General features: G+C 38.1%; 1 protein-coding gene across 3 annotated transcripts in view; it reads left to right on the top strand.

The window, feature by feature from the left end:
• The window catches only part of mboat1.L (membrane bound O-acyltransferase domain containing 1 L homeolog), a 44,259-nt gene that overhangs the window by 8,337 nt on the left and 18,094 nt on the right, over nucleotides 1-17,828 (top strand). For 2 of the 3 annotated variants that reach the window (XM_041566314.1, XM_041566315.1), the window contains 3 exons: nucleotides 12,767-12,912; nucleotides 14,766-14,843; nucleotides 15,498-15,593. In XM_041566314.1, the coding sequence (XP_041422248.1) occupies nucleotides 12,767-12,912; nucleotides 14,766-14,843; nucleotides 15,498-15,593 (320 nt within the window). Of the gene's footprint in view, nucleotides 1-735; nucleotides 1,419-12,766; nucleotides 12,913-14,765; nucleotides 14,844-15,497; nucleotides 15,594-17,828 lie in introns of those variants that run through there. The other variant, XM_041566316.1, reaches the window with a different exon arrangement.

The raw sequence follows: 17,828 nt of genomic DNA, 5'->3' as shown, positions 1-17,828 counted from the left end.
GAGAAAGTAATCGTACACAATCATACACAATCATTACTTTAAATAGTTACCACCCACATCACATGACTGTGCCTGTGACATTGTGTGCAAATTAACCCCTTGTATGGCTGCAATTGAGCAATAGTGCTTTTATATACTCATTAAAAATATTTTCCTCATAAATTACTTAAAAGTGATTCTATTTTATAAAGTGCTATGTGCTTCAATTAGTGATAAAGTTAAAACGACCTTAAAACCACTTAAGCCATACCTGTTAAATCACTTACATCGTGCTACAAATTTTAGCTACGTTAATCACAATTCAAATACCTCCAACAGAGTCAATAATTTGTGTATATATAGATATATAATACACAAAAGCCTTGAATATCCTGTAAATTATATCCTTATAAACGGTGAGTTCTGAAGTCATCAGTTATAAACGGTGAGTTCTGATGTCATTTCTGTCACATGACTCACTGAAACTTGTGTATTATAATAAATAAAGTACCCCCTATTGTAAAATATAAGGATATTAGAAGTTACCTCGGAGTTCCATGACCTGTATAAAAACACTCGGCCTTCGGCCTCGTGTTTTTATATGGTCATGAAACTCCTCGGTAACTTATAATAGCCTTATATTTTACAATAGGGGGTACTTTATTCACTATATATGCAGTTGATTTAGGAAACAGTTATATTATTACAGTGCAAGCAAATCCTTACCTGATAAAAAATTTTTTTTTAACTCTCTCTGTGGATTAGTTAGAATTTGCCAGCACTTTGCTCCTGTTCTAGAGATGAATGATTTCTACATTTAACCCAACAAAAAAATGGGGTTGTGTAACGTATGTTTCCCTAACCCAGAACTAACTCCAAGGTTCCAGTCTCAGCTCGCTCTTCTGCCTATAGCAGCCTCCTTTGGCTTAGGGTGAAGCCCTCCGCTACTCAGATGCTGCCAGATCTTATTGCAGGACGGAGAACAAGGAAGAGAGTTCTGGACAAGCACGGGAACTGAACGTGTAAGGAGAAGTTAGCGAAGTAAGGAACAGGCCAGTTCAAACCACACGGGCAAAGCAGTACCAAGGCAGGTAGCAGGAGCAAGGTTGGGGTCACAGGCCAAGATCAGACACCAGGAAGAATCAAACACAGTACCAAAATCGGAAGAGTGGTCAAAAAACAGGCAGGGGTCAGTTCGGGCAGCAGGATGGTGAAGTCAGGGACAGGCAAGGGTCAAACACAGAATATCAGCACAAGGAATCAATACAGAAAGCACACAGGAACCAGGAAGGACCTTTACTTTGGGCAATGACAACCAGGAAGATGTGCCTTTAAATATTAGAGTTTTCATGCCATGCACGTTGACGTCACACGTCGCGACAAAGAAAGCCTAGAAAGATTGCAGAGGGAGCGAAGAAGACGGTGGGCTTCCCTGCCAGGTATTTTTATTACAGGTTGTTTGTGTCTGATAAAAAAAAGACAAGTCTCTAAAAAAGTTAATTTAAAATATGGTTTATTTAATCCAGAATGTGCCTCTGTCAGCTGCTTCATACCATCAGTTAAAAATAGCTCTGTATTTAATTTCATAAATACTATCATTAAAAAAATAAAAGTTCTCTAATAACTATTTTTAAATGTATAGTCTCTGCTTGAAAATTGCTGAATTGCATTACATTTTAGTCACATCATAGTTATTTCTTTTGTTTTGTTTAGCATAAAAAGAATGGTGAAAAATTATCATGGATTTCATCACATAGCTAACCGATCACTTTTCCAAGACATGTGTATGGTTATCAGTAATCGTCAACCAGGAGCATGCAACCTTGAAGCCAGGCTTCTGGTGTTCATACTGCTGCACAGTGATTGGTGTACACCAGGAAGGGGTCAGGGGTCAGCATTGAGGGGCACTTTTGTGAGGGGAAGGGGAACCTGTGCAGAGGCAAGCTAATACACAGTTTCAAATAGGGTATGGACTTTTTCTTTGTCCTTTAGGACAACACAATACTAAGAAAACTGCTGTATTTTATTGTGCAGAGGTTACTCACTACCCATGTTTTGGTCAGAGCTGTTTCTCATGTGATTCGAACAATAGGATTGATAGCTTGAGCCTTCCACCATTTACATTTAAACAGACATGCAGATCTTATTACTATTTAATTTATTTTACATGCTGCAATGGTTTGTTGAGGCAAGGAATCCTTTATCTTTGTCCCAAAGAGAAACATGAGGGATCTGATAGCATGCAAAGACAATGTTATGACATATGTAAAAAAAAAATGTTAAACTTCTGGTGTCAGTATCTCCTTAAGTGTCAGTTTTGGAAAAACAGTAAAAAATGGAAAGCATTTGAAAAAATGCTGGTGAATAACCTGAAAACAACTTTACTGGAAAAAAGTGTTTGGAAAGTGAACAACCCCTTTAAGAGCGTTTGCATTGTGTAGAGGCATATTTGGTATCATGATGTTGCAAGAAGAAAATGACAGCTATTGCACAATAACGGATTTGTTCTAGGGGCGTTGAAGTAAGCTTTATCTTCTAACTTCTGTAAAAATCTTCTTTTTCAGTAGTAAGCCAGTATATACTCTGTGCAGGTGTCAGTGTTAACATGGGAATATGTCCTGCTTACAACAGACAAATCTACACACACTCAACTATATTTACATTTAGTGAAGTACAAGTAAAATATTTGACATGGAGTAATAATGCAGAGCTACCTCTTCACTGCTATAGTTGCTACATGTTGCATTCTAGTGTTGTAGACAGCAGATCACCTTAGGCTAAGGCCACATGGGGGCAGAATACCATTAGTAGAAGTCTGCTGGCTGATTTCTGCCCTACCACTGGCAGCAGCCTCTTCTCTCTCCCTCTTTCTTTGTCTCTCTTCCTCAGGTGGGTTTCTGCATTTTGAGCCGAAATCCACCAAAGTTTGTTCGCCGTGCCAATTCAATGAGGAAGAGAGAGGAGGCTCCTGCCCGCGGTGGGGCAGAAATCAGCCAGCGGATTTCTGCTAGCGGTTTTCTGCCCCCATGTGGCACTAGCCTTAAATTCCTTGTAGATAATAAACTTGGCTGTAGCAAACAATGCCAGGCAGCAGCTGCAAAGGCAAACAAGGTTTTGAACTGTATTTAAAGGGGGAGGAGGAGGAAGGGGTTATTCTTCCACTGTACATAGTGATAGTAAGACACTATTCAGAATATGCCGTGCAGTTTTGGTCACCAGTGCTGAAACGGGACATTATTGAAATTAGAGGGTAAAGAGAAGGGCAACTAAGCTGATAAAGGGTATCGGAATTCTTAGACTGACTATTTACACTGGAGAAGAAACACTTAAAATGATACTGACACTAAAAAACTACTTTTTAAAATATGAAAGTATATTAAAAGTTACCTATAGATCATTTTGATCGTTTTTTGCTGAGAAGTTTGTTTTTGTAAATAATTTTTAGTTGATGTTCCTAAACCTGACTGTTTTGCCAACCTGACTGTCCCATCTCAGCCTGTCAGTTACAGTTTCTAATACTAAGGGACTCTTGCTGCAAAAATATGGCAGCCCCCTCATAGACGAGCATGGGGAGTCAGATGGGTAATGTAAAAAAGCCAATACTATGATAAATGTAAAAATTGTTTAATTTCCAGTGTCAGTATCTCTTTAAGGGGATATGATAACTATGTAAAAAGGTGATTATATGAAAAAGGGGATTGTATAATAACCTCTTGGTCCACAAGTCTTCTTAAAGGAGAACTAAAGCTTAACTAAAGAAGTAGCTCGGATTACTGTACATTATGTTTTGAGCTTCTGTACCAGCCCAAATCAACCACAGCCCTTTAGCAGTAAAGATCTGTGTCTCCATATATGCCCCAGTAGCTCCCCATCTTCTTTTCTGCTGATTCACTGCACATGCTCTGTGCTGCTGTCACTGAGCTTAGGGACCCACTCACAATATACAGTACACATAGAATAGAAATGTCACAATATAAGGCTGATTAGTAATTAATACAGACAATAACTACATGGCAGCACAGAAACCAGTGCAATTAGCATCAAAATTTAATAAGCAGCCCTGTAGCATCATCTTATATTACATGGCAATCTTATTTTCTGCTTGGTAATTTGTGACAACATCTAAGCTTAGCTTCTCAACAGCTGCTCAGAGCCCACTGAGCATGTGAGTGTCACAGACACTTTCCAAGATGGTGACCCCCTGTGACAAGTTTGAAGTCCTGGATCATTGCTGCTATTGAGAATCTGAAACATTAGACCGGTGCAATAAGTTCAGTATATAAAATATGACATTTTTAACCATATTCATATTTATGGTTTAGTTCTCCTTTAAATGCAGTAGCTAATGCAATAGATAAAGCAGGAAACACAAAATGTATAGTTTACTGATGGGACATAACTGTAGCTAGAGGTGCCACAAAGTTTGGAAGTGGTTCTTTTGCAGGAACTTCTGATTTTAATATTCATATTACCGGTCACAATAATATACTGCTTAAATATAATTTTACATTGAACCATTGCTTTCCCAGAGTTCACATTAATATGGTTTGTGACTCAAACCATGATAATATGTTTTTAAATAGTGCTCGACAAACTCTGAAAAGTAAATATGTAAAGATGCCTGAGCAGTCATGTGTCCTGGGACTCCAACTGCCTTCATTTTATGTATAATACAGTCTGCAAATACCTTAAAGTAATGGGGACATATTTGACTTAAACAGCATGGAATATTATGAATTTAGGTTATCTTTATTTCTGTTATTTCCAATGGTGTTTGCTATGAAAGTTTAAAATTGGAAAACAAGCTCTTGTGTCTTGGTAGGGGTTGAGAACTGTACAAACTGCACCTGTAGTATTGTTCAGAGTTGATGTTTATGTCATATATCATGTCTTTAGTGCAATCAAAAAAAATCTATTGCGGAATGTAACCAGCCTCCATTGCCACTGGCACAAGCTTTGTATAAGAATGTTCATATGCATTATGGTACAGTCTAAGCTTTGCCCTATATATATTGTATCATGTTTGTAGCTTCAGTTGCTTTCCACCGGAAATTATTGATTTGACTTGCTAGAAATGCTCTTTATTACCAGATATTTTATAAAAAAATAGTATGTTGTTCTAATAACTAGGGATGCACCAAATACATATTTTTAGGATTCGGCCTAATCCAGAATCCTTTTTGAAAGATTTGCCCGAATACCAATTTGCAGGTAAATTAGGGGAATAAGGGGGGAAGAGAACTGCCCGTGCAGTGCGTAGTTAAAAATATTTTTACTTTCCTGTTTGTGTGAAAAGTCATATGAGTTTTTGGATTCAGAATCAGTTTGACCAGGCACTTGGATTCAGCCAAGTCCAGGGACTAGACGAAAGGTAGAATGGTTTTATGCAGGTCATGGTATATAAAGGTCACTTTAAATATCCTTACATTTTACAGTTAAGGGACTATTAGTCTTTGCTCACATGAGTGGTTGGATAGATCAGTAAGATCAGTAATCTGGCATCACACTAGTCATTATACTGCACATGGCACATCATAATCTATAATATGTACACACTGTTGCAATTTATCAGTGATATGTTTCATTTTACATGATGATGTGTTCGACATTTTTTTTAAGTGCAAATACAAATATTAAATGGAGTATTTTAATTTTCTTGTGGTATTTGACTTACAATAAATCATGAACAGGTCCTGCATTTCTTTTTTTATTCTACCACAGTAGCTTTGTGGATCATGGTTTATTAACCTTGCATACCCCAATGTTGCTGGACTACAGCTCCCAGAATACTCCAAGATGTTATCAAGGTCCATTATCTGGAAACCTGTTATTCAGAACGATCCGAATTACAGAAAGGCCTTCTCCCATAGACTCCATTTTATCCAAATAATCAAAATTTTTAAAAATGATTTTCTTTGAAAACTAAAACAGTACCTTGTACAAGATCCATACTAAGTTGTAATTATTCTTTACTGGAAGCAGAACCAACTTATTGTGTGTATTTAATGTTTACTTGATTTTCTAGAACTTCTTTTCTAAACTTAAGCTATTAACATCCAAATTACTGGAAAGCCACAGGTCCCAAGCATTCTGGATAACAGGTCCCATACCTGTACAGCAGTATTTGGGGATTTAGGGTTAAGAAACAGGGGACTGGTCACCAGTACATCTTATTATGAGACTGAAGCATGGTAATTCTAGGCCAGTAGCTAGTTAGTCTGCTGCTGAGTTTTACTGTATGTGACAAATTTGCCCAGTTAGCAAATTCTGACTCTGACTCACATATACTGTAACTAGTGGGACTGTTTTTCACTGCATTTTGCAATGGCTCTTTTGTCATCCAATTTACAGGAATGTATGTTGGCTCAGCAAGGCCTGAAACGTCTCATTTTCGTAGCTGAACCAGGAGTAGGTCGACCAGTTGCTAAGGAGTGGGCTGTGTAAAGCCGCACTGTAATTCTTGGCAGAGCTGGAGGTTGTTGCCAGTAGTTGCAACAGTTCTGCCTGTTCCATAATAAAGAGGTGAGGTGATTCCCATCAGATCCAGACAGGGAAATGAGCCAAACCGACTAGAACTGTGGTGCTAATAACTGTTTAGTTTTCAAAGATTTACCAAAGAGACCGTGCAGCTGTGACGCATTAAGACCTCTTTTTAAATCCTCATTGAGCTTTGATGCTAACATCCGGTTAATGGTGGAAATACTTTACCATGTGTATTGTATCCTATTGTTCTGAATGTTTAACACATTCCATTTTGTTCAGCGTTTTCTGCTATGAAGACAAGAAAAAACTTGTTGCATTGTGATGCTGTTTGATTCAGTATGCACAGATGGTTGGAAAGAGTTGCTTATATGAAAGGCAATATTGTTAGGTACTCACATTAATGTGAAGTAATGGGAAGCTACAGGCAATGTTTAGATTAGAAACATTACTGTGATTCTTCCTGCAACCACCAGAGGTCCAGCCCAGAAACTCTTATCTTTCTTGTTCATATTCGTATAGAATGCACTCTTTAGCAATAGGGGCTAGTTAAAGATTATTATTACTATCCTTATTTATAAATCATTCACATTAGTCTCTATCCCAGTGGAGCTTACAGTCTGTGGTCAATATCATATATACAAACACAGTATGGTCATTTTGTATCAGAACCCAGGACAGTTAAAAAACAGTGGAACCTCTATTTTACATTCCCTGACACTTTACAATACAATACAGGCCACAGGGCAAAATTGTGCTGCCATGCTAAACAAAAAAGTACCCCAGGGTAAAAGGTGCCAGTATATTTTGCTTTTCTTGTCCTTTAAGTTTTTTTATTCATATAATATCTGCATAAACCCTCAGGTGACGAGGATTGTTTCACTTACATTATTTTGTTTTAACTTAATGGGCCATAAGGATTAAAGGAGCCCTTAATATTTATTAAAACATTTTTGTAACAGAAATTAATACAGGAATTTTGTATGCCAGCTCTCTGCAATGGTTTTAGCTGTCACATGTCATTTAATTTGACTTAATCTCTTTCTTCCTAAATACTTGATGAAAGATTTTCCACTATGGCCCTTACAATGTTGTGTTATTGTTCCTCACTTACGGGATGGGATGGGGGGGGTTACAATATAGTTTCTCTGACAGAAAAACACTATAGGCCTCATTTACGTACGCAAATGTTGTGAACAAACTGGCATATTGAGTGCAATTGCCGTGTTCCCCCCCCCACACACACACAATGCTGGTGTTGTTGGGGTTTCAAGGGAGTGTTGAGTCTGATTATGTAATTGCACTCTCACTTCTCTAAAAATAAGATGCAGTTGCACTGAAAGTTTTTCAAATTTGGTTGGCGTTGTTGGTAGTGGTAGTGGGGTTTTAGGTGCAACTGATTGCAGAGAATTTGCACAAACACATCTAGGCCTGCGGTTGTAAATGACTCATTATGTGTGCCATCAGTCTATGCCCAATGTATAATACACTCCTCCTTATTTGTAAGACTGCTATAGGAGGGGATTGTTTGTAGATATTTCAATTAATTAAACAAACTATTATGTGTGTGTGGGGGGGAAGGAGAGGTAGGGTATTTTCCAGTTAAAATAATAGGATGCATTTTCAAACCAAGTATTTTGGTAATGTAAAAAAGAGATGTATATTATTACATGATGAAAACAAGAGCTGGTTAACTGGGAATATTTCCTCCTGCTAATAATATCGCCCAATTAAGCTGAAACTACCAGCTGCAAATAAACATGCTGTGACTGCCTATCGCCAAGGGATGTTTTGAGGTTAAATATTTGCACCACAAGTTAAAAAGTAATTAACCATGAAAGTTAAGTATATTAAAATCTACCATGATAAGATTTGTAATCTACTTTTCTTTTCTTAATAGCAAAGTCAATGATGCAGACAACAGCACAAACATGCACACACTGTGTACACAAATACAAAACGGGGAAACATCCATTCAAAGGAAAACTTTACCCGCAAAATGAATACTTAAGCAAAAGATAGTTTACACCATTTTAAGTGGCATAATAAATAATTTACCAAACTAGAATATATACAGTATTTAAGTATATATCGTATATATTACATTTTTTCCCTTGAGCCACCATTTTGTTTCTGTGTTGCATCAGAGATCACCTCACCAGAAATAATGCAGTTCTAACTGTAACAGGAAGAAGCGTCTGTTAATTGGCTCATGTGATCATGTAACATGTATGGTTTGTTTGTTTGCACCGTGAATTCTAGGATCCCAGGGGGCGGCCCTTATTTTTTAATTTGGCAATTTTCTATCTAGGATTACCCAATGGCACATACTATTAAAAATATATTGTTATGAAAGTAGTTTATTTACACAAAGCAGGGTTTTACATATGAGCTGTTTTATGCAATATATTTTTATAGAGACCTACATTGTGTGGGGTTATAGTTTTCCTTTAAAGGAGAGTTAAACCTGCCCCAAGACAAAAGTCCCCATCCACAGCCATCAAATGAGCTGCTCCCTCCCGCAGAGTCTATTTCAACAAAGAGTGCCTCTAATAGTAAAGCTGACCTCTTCAAGCAGGCGACAAATTCTGAATCTTTGTGATTGTTTCCGATCAGTTCAGTGACATGGAGCTTGCTGGCGCATGAGCAGTTGAAGGTAATTTCAGAGTGCCTTCAACTGCGCAAGCGCCAGCAATCTCCATGCCGCCAAACTGATCGGAAAAGAACAATAAGTTTCAGAAGATGGTGCCTGCTAGCTCCGCTGAGCATTTCTGCTTGTATAGGTCAGCTTTACTACAAGAGACACTGTTCATTGAAATGGACTCTGTGGGAAGGGGGTTCATTTGATGGCTGTGGATGGGGACTTTTGTCAGGGGGGGGTTAGTTCTCCTTTAAACAGTTGAAGGGTTTTCACAACAATCAGTGTGGGACAGTTGGTACCACCTGCCCTTAAATGGGGACTGACTCATGCTTAGTTGTGCATGGGTAACTGCTCATTTTCATCACAGTCCAAGACAGCTAAAAGATCAGCTGCAGCCCTTCCTATTTTGCAAGTCTTCTACAGAAAGCATTAACCCCTTTTGTGCGGCAGGGATCATTGGAGGAGCTATCAGACATAATGTGGCTTCTATAGCTTATTTTATCTACAGTAAACTGATAAAATAAAGGTAATAAGTAAGATTTTTCCCCACTAAGTGTTTGATATTAAACACTAATAATAAATGCAGATTAGCTTTCCAGCCTACCAAATCATAAACATGTTTGTCACATAAATAAATAATTAAAAACTCCTATTTATTTGTTTGTATGTTATTTATATTATATATTAGTGGACTGACCATCAACATTATAGTTATTGATTCATTGTTGTTCATGTTACCCGTTTGTGGGTTCATACCATAACATTATTTTTCATTTTCTAATTACATTTCCCCCTTTTCATGGGCAGTGCTGCATTCTAAGCAACAGGAATATTCCCATTATATAGTACTGTATATTAGGCATACACTCTATAGTACTGCATAGGTATACACTCTATAGGGAAGGGAGTAATACACAAGGTGAGGGAGTGGGCAAGATCGAATTAAGTGAGTGAGAAATGTGGTACTGTATGTGGTGTTGCGTTTGGTAGTTAAGCAGAGTGAGGGTAGGCTTCTCGAAAGAAGTGCGTTTTAAGAGATTTCTTGAAAGCAGAAAGGTTGGGAGAAAGTCGGACAGACCGTGGGAGAGAGTTCCAGAGGAGGGGTGCAGCCCTTGCAAAGTCTTGAATGTGAGCAGGCGAGGAGGTAATGAGAGAAGAGTTGAGTAGCAGGTCAGTAGAGGAGCGTAGTAAGCGGTTGGGTGAGTATATAGAGATGAGTTCAGAGATGTAGGGTGGGGCAGAGTTATGAAGTGCTTTAAAAGTCAGTGTCATTAATTTGAATTTGATTCTGAAAGGTAACGGAAGCCAGTGCAGGGATTGACAGAATGGCGAGGCAGAGGAGGAGCGGTCGCAGCAGTTTTCATTATGGACTGGAGAGGTGACAGTCTCTGGAGGGGAAGGCCAATTAAAAGAGAGTTACAGTAGTCTAGTACTGTATATTAGCTAATGAAATTAAGAATTTAAGGAACAGTAACACCAAAAAATGGAAGGTGTTGTAAAGTAATTAATCTATAATATACTGTTGCCTTTCACTGGTAAAAGCTGTGTTTGCTTCAGAATGACTACTATAGTTTATATAAATAAGCTGCTATGTAGCCACGAGGGCAGCTGGGAGAAAAGGCACTTGTTACATAACAGATAAACCCTGTAGAATGCAATGGTGTTTTATTTGTTATCAGTTTTGTAACCTGTGCCTTGTCTCCTTTTTTCCAGCTTAAATGGCTGCCCCCATGACTACACAGCAGCTTGTTTATATAAACTATAGTAGTCTTTCTGAAGCAAACACACAACTTTTACCACTTTTACCATTACTGTTCATTTAAAGGAACTTTTCAGTATAAAAATAAAAACTGGGTAAATAAAAAATGTTTTCAATATAGTTAGTTGGGCAAAAATGTAATGTATACAGACTGGAGTGACTGTATGTCTAGCATAAAAGGCAAGGCTTGCAGCTCTCTTGGTCGTTTCCACTGATTGCATACCTCCCAACATTTTGGAAATAGAAAGAGGGACAAAAAGATTTCCCGCGCATAGTGCCCATTTTTATGGCCACACCCCCTAATTACCATGTCAATTTTACAAATTTGGCAGATTATGAAAGCTTGAACACATTATGGGGCCGATTCACTAACTTCGAGTGAAGGATTCGAAGTAAAAAAACGTAGAATTTCGAAGTGTTTTTTGGGCTACTTCGACCATCGAATGGGCTACTTCGACCTTCGACTACGACTTCGATTTCGAATCGAAGGATTCGAACTAAAAATCGTTCGACTATTCGACCATTCGATAGTCGAAGTACTGTCTCTTTAAAAAAAACTTCGACCCCCTAGTTCGCCATCTAAAAGCTACCGAAGTCAATGTTAGCCTATGGGGAAGGTCCCCATAGGCTTGGCTAACTTTTTTTGATCGAAAGATATTCCTTCGATCGTTGGATTAAAATCCTTCGAATCGAACGATTCGAAGGATTTAATCGTTCGATCGAAGGAATAATCCTTCGATCGTTCGATCGTACTATCTGCGCTAAATCCTTCGACTTCGATATTCGAAGGATTTTAATTCCCAGTCGAATATCGAGGGTTAATTAACCCCCGATATTCGACCCTTAGTGAATCGGCCCCTGTGTGTTATTACAGTTTTGCTAATGAAGGTGAATTGTCAAATCTGTTTTCCCAAGAGACTTGCTTATCTGATGTTGTTACAAAAGTATCTAAATATCTATTCTGGGCTCTCTGCCAAAAGCCAAATAAGTAAGAAACTTTGTATTTTTTTCTGGCTGTTCAGTGCAGGAGATCAAAGAGAAAGTCCGGACATTTCAGTAACAAACCCGGGACTGCGGGTTGAGCTGTGATTGGTTGTGGTATGTGATTGGATACCAGTCAGTAACCAATCAGTGACTTGAGGGGGCCACATGGATCATAACTGTTTGCTTTTGAATCTGAGCTGCATGCTGAGGATCAATTACAAACTCACTAAACAGTTATGTCCCATGTGGCCCCCCTTCAAGTCGCTGACTAACTCAGAGTTAGACAGTTACAAAGCAGGAAGTAGTGTTCTGGCTTTTATGTTACACATCCAGTCACTCCAGCCTTTATACATTACATTTTTGGCTAACTTACTGCATTAGAAACATTTTTTATTTTGCACAGCCTATCTATTTACCCAGTTTTTATTTTACACTGAACTGTTCCTTTAAGTCCTAGAAGGAGTACGGACTGGGTCATGCACCACACATTGGTAATTATATTGTTGATTTGGTGGGTTAAATAACCATCCAATTGTTATCTTATATCACAGTGAGGACAGTGAGGTTGTGGAATGCACTGCCGGGTGATGTTGTGATGGCTGATTCAGTTAATGCCTTTAAGAATGGCTTGGATGACTTTTTTGACAGACAGAATATCAAAGGCTACTGTGATACTAAACTCTATAGTTAGTATAGTTATGAGTATATATAATTTATGTGAAAGTATGGAGGGGTGTGTGTATGGATGCTGGGTTTTCATTTGGAGGAGTTGAACTTGATGGACTTTGTCTTTTTTCAATCCAATTTAACTATGTAACTATGTGTATCCATCCATGAATATTTCTTGCATGTTATTTGTCAAATAGTGTTTTACACCACTGTGCTATAAGTACATCTATTTAACCTCTTGGTTACCATTACAGGTCAACTTTGTAGCTTGCCAACTGGTTGCCCTTTTGATTGCATTTTGGTTTCGCATTTATCTGAATCCTAGTAATGCACATCCTGCTGTCCGTCATGCATTTGCCACCTTCGTTGGAGTCTACTTTGCTGTGTTTTGCTTTGGATGGTAAGTCAATTGTGCATATGGCAAAAAATTTTAAAAAAAGGCGCTTAGCGTAACAAAGCAATAAGATAACTAAGAAGTTTTAATTTGTTTTCCTGTCCTGTAAAAAGCTACTCATTTTACTTTTTTTAAAGGTACACCATGTGACATTACACTTACTCCTTATACATAAAAATCTGCTCTCTCTCTCTTTTAAAAAGTAAATTATGTTCACTGAGCATGCACATGAGCAACTGATAAAAAAGCTCCCCTCCCATAAACACTATAATGTTGCTAAAGAGCATAACTGACTCACCAGAACAATGGTGCATACCTAAAGAGGCTTGTTCAACATGAGTACAATGAATAGGGCTTGTGTTGAACATACTTAGGGGCAGATTTATCGAAGTGAAATCGAGGGAATTTTCGAAGTAAAAAAATTCAAAATTCAAAGTAATTTTTTGGATACTTCGACCATCGAATAGGATACTACAACTACAAATTCGTTTCGAAGTAAAAATAGTTTGAATATTCGACCATTCGATAATTGAAGTACTATCTCTTTAAATTACTTCGGCTTCAATACTTCGCCAAATTAAACTTGTCGAAGTGCTATGTTAGCCTATGGGGACCTTCTAGACCATTTTTCTAAGTTTTTACACATCGAAGTAAAATCTTTAGATCGTACGCTAAAAATGTTAGAATCGTTCAATTCCAACGATTTAATCGATCGATCAAATGATTTTACTTCGATCGTTCGATGGCAAAATTCGGTGAAAAATCCTTCGACGTCAATATTCGAAGTCGAAGTATTTTAATTCGATGGTCGAATTTCAAAGTATTTTTTACTTCGAAATTCGACCCTTGATAAATCTGCCCCTTATTGTTTTAATTATGAACACTCAATAGTTTTTGTTTTTATTTAGGTAAACAAACACGGAAATTACTCCTTGATACTTGCAAGGTAGATAACTCAGTAGATAGTCAGTATGCAACCCCTTCCATTAACTTTTTGTTGTGTCTGTTTTGTTAACATGAGTCCATTATGCAGATGACTTATCTGTCTTGCATGGTCCAAAAATAGAGCTGTAGTGGAATGTATTGGAATGGAGCATATACCTACAGGGAAGTTTAGTGTTCTGACTATTTGGAAATTGAGTTGCAGGCGGTAAGGCAGCACCCCATTGTGGCCTACATTCTCTGTTGCTCCCTAACTTGCATGTCTGAATAAAACACAAGTTAGTGGATGGGAAGGGGGATGCCTAGATGCCTCCCCCCTCCGGCCCTTCAGTAGTAGCATACACTTCTGTGATCTTAAATGGCTCATCAGAACTTTGCAAAACTGACAGCAAAATTTGCGCCTACCAATTGCTTAATTTACTGTGCTTACAATCAATTAATATAATCTTTCTTGATACAACAGTATATTTTAAGACATAATCTACTTAATGACTTTTTTATCTGGTCATTACTATGGGGATGATTTATCAATATTTGTTTTAAATTTTTTACTGCATTCAAACTAAAACTCACATATTTGAATCAGAGTATTTACTGGGGTATTTACTACCATTTGTTTACACCGTATAGTATATCATATACTGTCACATTCACTGTGCTGAGGCAAAAGAGGTGCTATAACAGCACTTGTATATCTGCAGTTTCATTTAGTAAACTAGCTCTGTAACATTGAAAATATCCTGATGTAAGTATTGATGGGCAATATATACAGTTTTGAGTGTATATAGCAGTTGAGTGTTCAAAATATGACTATTTAATAAAAAATTACCCAAATACTGTAATAACTATTATTTATATACATATTTATTTATATATATAAAATAGTAGAAATGTCAATGTATTCTGTTTTGTTTTAGGTACTCTTTGCACATATTCACACTGGTACTCCTGTGCTACTGTATCATGATTACAGCAAGTGTTACAAATATTCACAGGTAGGATATACATATATTTGTAAATAATTCATGTCAGAGAGTGTGCATTCTTATTTTTACATAACAGTTTGCATATATTTATATATAACTATTTATAAAGCTCTACTAGGATGCATAATGCTTTACAATTTTACAATGTAGAAAAGTACAAATTAATATAATAAATACATAAATAAGTATAGATAGATTAAGTGCCATGGTTAAGAGACACATTAGAAGAGTCTCTGGAAGTCCCTGCCCTGTAAATCTTGTAATCAATGTTCTCATGTATATTTGGATATAAATACCACATTTTTGTTTAAAACGTTTATAAGAAAATAGCTTTCATATGTGACATTTTGGCAGACTGTGGGAAACAAGTCTGGGTTTATCAGCTAGGCCAGGGAGTCCCTACAAAGTCCCTTTGTATGTACTATAGGTAGTTTATACACAAAACTCCACTTTAAGCTCCACATTTTAACCAATGCACATGGGTTCTTTTTGTATTAAAAGTGACTTGTTTGACCTTTGTTGTTGTTATATAAAATATTTCACAAATACCTCCATTGGGTAGATCCAAAACTGCTGTATTTCTTATTATTTCTGCAAAATATAAATCTCTTATTATGTGCAAAATATATGTACAGTAATTATATTTTCTTTGTGTTATTGCAGGTACTCCTTTATAATGGCTATGGGCTACCTCACACTGTGCCAGATTAACAGAGTGTACATATTTAACTATGGCATTTTATCCACTGACTTTTCAGGGTAGGTGCACATTTACTACAGTGAATATTATTTTCTGGGCAAATGTAATGAAATTGTTGACTGTTAGCATCCAAATTTTCAAATCTATGGATGAAAGAAATATGATGTTGCTTCTCTGATCGAGTCAATTAATTTTGACTTCTAACATGACTAGGGATGCACAGAATCCAGTATGCGGCAGGCCCGGATATTTGTATTTGATACCGAACCAATCCTAATTTGCATATGCAAATTAGGGGTGGGAAGAGGAAAAAATTTTGACTTCCTTGATTTGTGACAAAAAGTCACACGATTTCCCTCTCTGACCCTCATATGCAAATTAGGATTCGGTTCGGCCGGACAGAAGGATTCGGCCTAATCGGAATCCTGATGTAAAAGGCCGAATCCTGCCCGAAAAGGATTTAAAAAGTACATTTTGTTCTATTTCATAATTAGGCAGAGGCAACAATTAAAGGAGAAGTAAACCCCCCTAAATTTAAAAACCCCATTGCCCCCACTCCCTGCTTCCTCCCTGCATAGAGTTATACTAGAAAAAGTGTCCTGGGCAGCAACACTGACCTATTTATATGCAGAGTATCGCAGTGGAACTCAGGGGCAGTAGCTTCGGTATCATACGGTTCCTCTACTTTCTCTTCCGTAATTTATGTATGTATGTATGTATATTTTTATTTGTATAGCGCTCCTTGAGGGCAAAGCACTGTACAGCAAAACAATAAATTAGAAGTAACATACAAGGGGTCATTGAAATAAAAAGTAACAATAAGTACATTATTAAAAATACAATTTACGTAAATATAAAATATAATATATAATACAGATTACGTGCTCAGTGTCAAGGAGACAAAAGGCTGGAGGTCCCTATACCGTAGGGTTTACAGTCTAAACGGGAGAGTAACAGACAGACACAATTCGGAGGGGTATTAAAGTGCTGCAGGTTACAGTTTGTTATGCTGTCAAATAAGTGCCAGTTCCCAGTTCAGGTGTTATACAGGTGCTCCCAGAGGTAGTCTTTGAGTTTAGTTTTAAAAACATTGAAGGAGGGTTCTCTCCGGAGAGTTTCAGGAATGACATTCCAAAAATAAGGAGCAGCAAGAGAGAAAGGTTTAATACGGGAAACAGCAGTAGTAGTGGGGGGTGCAACCAAGCCGTTGATCTGAGAGGAGGTTTCTGCCAGGAACATATAGAGAAACAAGAAATGAGATGTAATTAGGTGCAAATGAATGAAGGGCTTTGAAGGTTATGAGGAGGAGTTTATAAGATATTCTTTGATAAGGACTTCAGCAAGGGAGGGGCCTGTACCCTTTTGGATGAGAGGAGGATAATTTTAGCAGCAGTGTTTAATACAGACTGTAGGGGGGAGAGATGGGAGTTAGGGAGGCCAGTTAGTAGAAGGTTAAAGTAATTTAGTCGGAATAGGATGAGAGCATGCACAGCGCCGGGCCAACCCAGCCAGGTGCCCTAGGCAACCTGGCCGGCCACGGCGCCGCCTGAGTGATTGCTCTGTTGCGCATGCGCGAAACTGCGCTATGGTGCACATGCGCAAAACTACGCACGCATGCGCAGAAGCGCAATTATGGAAAAATATCCACGGCAGTCGGGGAGAGACAGGACCGGACAATGGGGTAGGCAACAGTGCCTGGCGCCCCCCCCCCCAGCTTTGCGCCCTAGGCACGTGCCTACTCTGCCTACCCCTAGTTCCAGCCCTGAGCATGCATGAGCGTCTTGGACGTATCAGGTGAAAGGAAGGGACAGATTTTAGCAATATTGCGCAAGAAAAAGTGACAGATTTTGACAGTGGTGTTAATATGATCAGAGAAGGAGAGAGAGGAGTCAAAGATTACCCCCAGACAGCGAGCTGAGTTGACAGGATTAATGAGCATGCCATCAATAGAGATAGTAAATAGGGGAGTAGGCCCAGGCTTAGGTGGAAAGATGATTAGTTCAGTTTTTGTTAGGTTGAGTTTGAGGTGGCGCTGGTTCATCCAATTTGAGATAGCCAGGAGGCAGTTAGAGATTTGAGCCTCTGTTTCAGCTGTTAATGAAGGGGTGGATAAATATATTTGGGTATCATCAGCATACAGATGGTAATTAAAGCCAAATGATCGCATGAGATATCCCAAAGACAGTGTACAGGGAGAACAACAGCAGGCCAAGCACAGAGCCTTGCAGCACCCCCACATTAAGTGGAACTAGAGATGAGATTTTGTTAGCATAGGAGACAGTGAATGATCGGTT

This window comes from Xenopus laevis, chromosome 6L (genome assembly GCF_017654675.1).
Source record: "Xenopus laevis strain J_2021 chromosome 6L, Xenopus_laevis_v10.1, whole genome shotgun sequence".
NCBI lineage: Eukaryota > Metazoa > Chordata > Amphibia > Anura > Pipidae > Xenopus > Xenopus laevis.
The sequence above is the reverse complement of the archived record's forward strand: the minus strand, read 5'-3'. Positions and strand labels throughout refer to the sequence as shown.